This window comes from Eimeria tenella, genomic scaffold (genome assembly GCF_000499545.2).
Source record: "Eimeria tenella Houghton genomic scaffold, Eth_scaff180, whole genome shotgun sequence".
In the NCBI taxonomy this organism is placed as follows: domain Eukaryota; phylum Apicomplexa; class Conoidasida; order Eucoccidiorida; family Eimeriidae; genus Eimeria; species Eimeria tenella.
The window spans coordinates 10,544-11,906 of record NW_013541631.1 but is presented as its reverse complement, the minus strand read 5'-3'; the positions used below and the strand labels follow the sequence as shown (position 1 = coordinate 11,906).

General features: G+C 68.7%; 1 protein-coding gene across 1 annotated transcript; it reads left to right on the top strand.

The window, feature by feature from the left end:
• Window positions 1-5: 5 nt before the first annotated feature.
• On the top strand, window positions 6-1,275 carry ETH_00024925 (uncharacterized protein; the record flags this gene model as incomplete). The annotated part of the gene is made up of 2 exons (XM_013373900.1): window positions 6-974; window positions 1,159-1,275. 2 exons carry the CDS (start codon window positions 6-8, stop codon window positions 1,273-1,275), a joined length of 1,086 nt encoding a protein of 361 aa, XP_013229354.1.
• Between the last annotated feature and the right edge of the window lie 88 nt (window positions 1,276-1,363).

Here is a 1,363-nt window from a genome sequence, read left to right as displayed (position 1 = left end):
GGCAGATGCAGCAGGCGGACGCGGCGGTGGTGAAGGAAACCGCGGAGGCGGGGCGGCTGCTGTTCGTGGCCTTCCACATGCTGGAGGCGATGGGGCCGGAGGCGAATGGGACGCGGAAGAAGCTGCGGACTCTGGAGCTGCAGTTCGGACACCACGTGGCCAGCAGCGGGGCGGAGCTGCAGTCCGCAGTGCAGCACATGCGGCGGGCCGAGGAGCAACTGGGGGCCCTCAGCAAGGCCTTTCAGGAGGGCATGGAGGAGCTGCGGGACAACAAGGCTGCGCTGGGGATAGTGGAGGCTGCTGCGCAGACGGAGGCGAAGTTCGGGGCGGTTTTGGGGCAGCTGGGGGCCCCGGGGGCCGCGGCGAAGCAGCTGCTGGCTGCTGCTGCAGCAGCGGACGCGCGCGGCGACGCCGCGGCGCTGCAGCAGCTGCTGCTGCTCGCCGAAGACGAGACCCTCAAGGTCCAGGACGTCGAAGAGGCCTGCCACGGCTACCTCGCGGACTTGACCCTCCGCGCCCAGGCCCTCGAGTCCACTGCTGCTGCAGCAAAGAGCGAAAAGCTCAAGGCCCGGATAGCAGCAGCAGCGCAGGCGCTGCGGGCGCGCCGGCAGCAGCTCGAGGCCACGCTGGCCCAAAAGGCTGCAGCAGCGCGGGAGGCTGCTGCTGCTGCCCGCGGGGACCTGGCGCGGCTCATTGCCCAGCGCCTCGACCAGCTCCAAGCTGCTGCCGGCGACGCGGAGGCCTGGAGCCGCAGCGCAGCGCAGCAGCAAGCTGCGCTCGGCGCCAAGATCAAGTCTTACGAGGAGCAGCTTGCTGCTGCGCAGGCCGCAGCAGAACAGTTCAGGAAGCGGCTCCTGGAGGACATCGAGGAGGCCCAGAACAAGGTGACCAGTGGTCACGTCGAGTGGTCCGCCCTCGAGGCCCAGTACTCCCTCAGCTCCCGCCAGGGGGCCTTCCAGCGCCTGCTGCAGCAAGTCGAAGCAGCAAAGAGCAGCGCAGCAGCAATGCTCCGCGGCGCGGAGCAGCAGGCCGCCAGCTTCTACGCAGCAGCAGACCAGAAGCAGCAGGAACTCAAAAAGCTGGAGAAGCTCGCGCGGGACCTTGCTGCGGCCTCGAAGGCGCAGCAGGAGCGGCTGCTGCTGAGCAAGAAGCCCGGAGACGAAGCAGCAGCAGCAGAAGCAGCAGAAGCAGCGCAGCGGGCCTCCAGAGGCCTCCAACTCGCAGCCACTCTCGCCAGCCACGCCAGCAACGCGCAGCAGCAAGCAGCAGACATGAAGGCAGCAATGGGCGAGCTCAAGGCCCGGCTGGAGAAGCGGCTGAAGCCCCAGGCAGACTCCGAAGACCCCCAGAAGGCCCAGGGGGG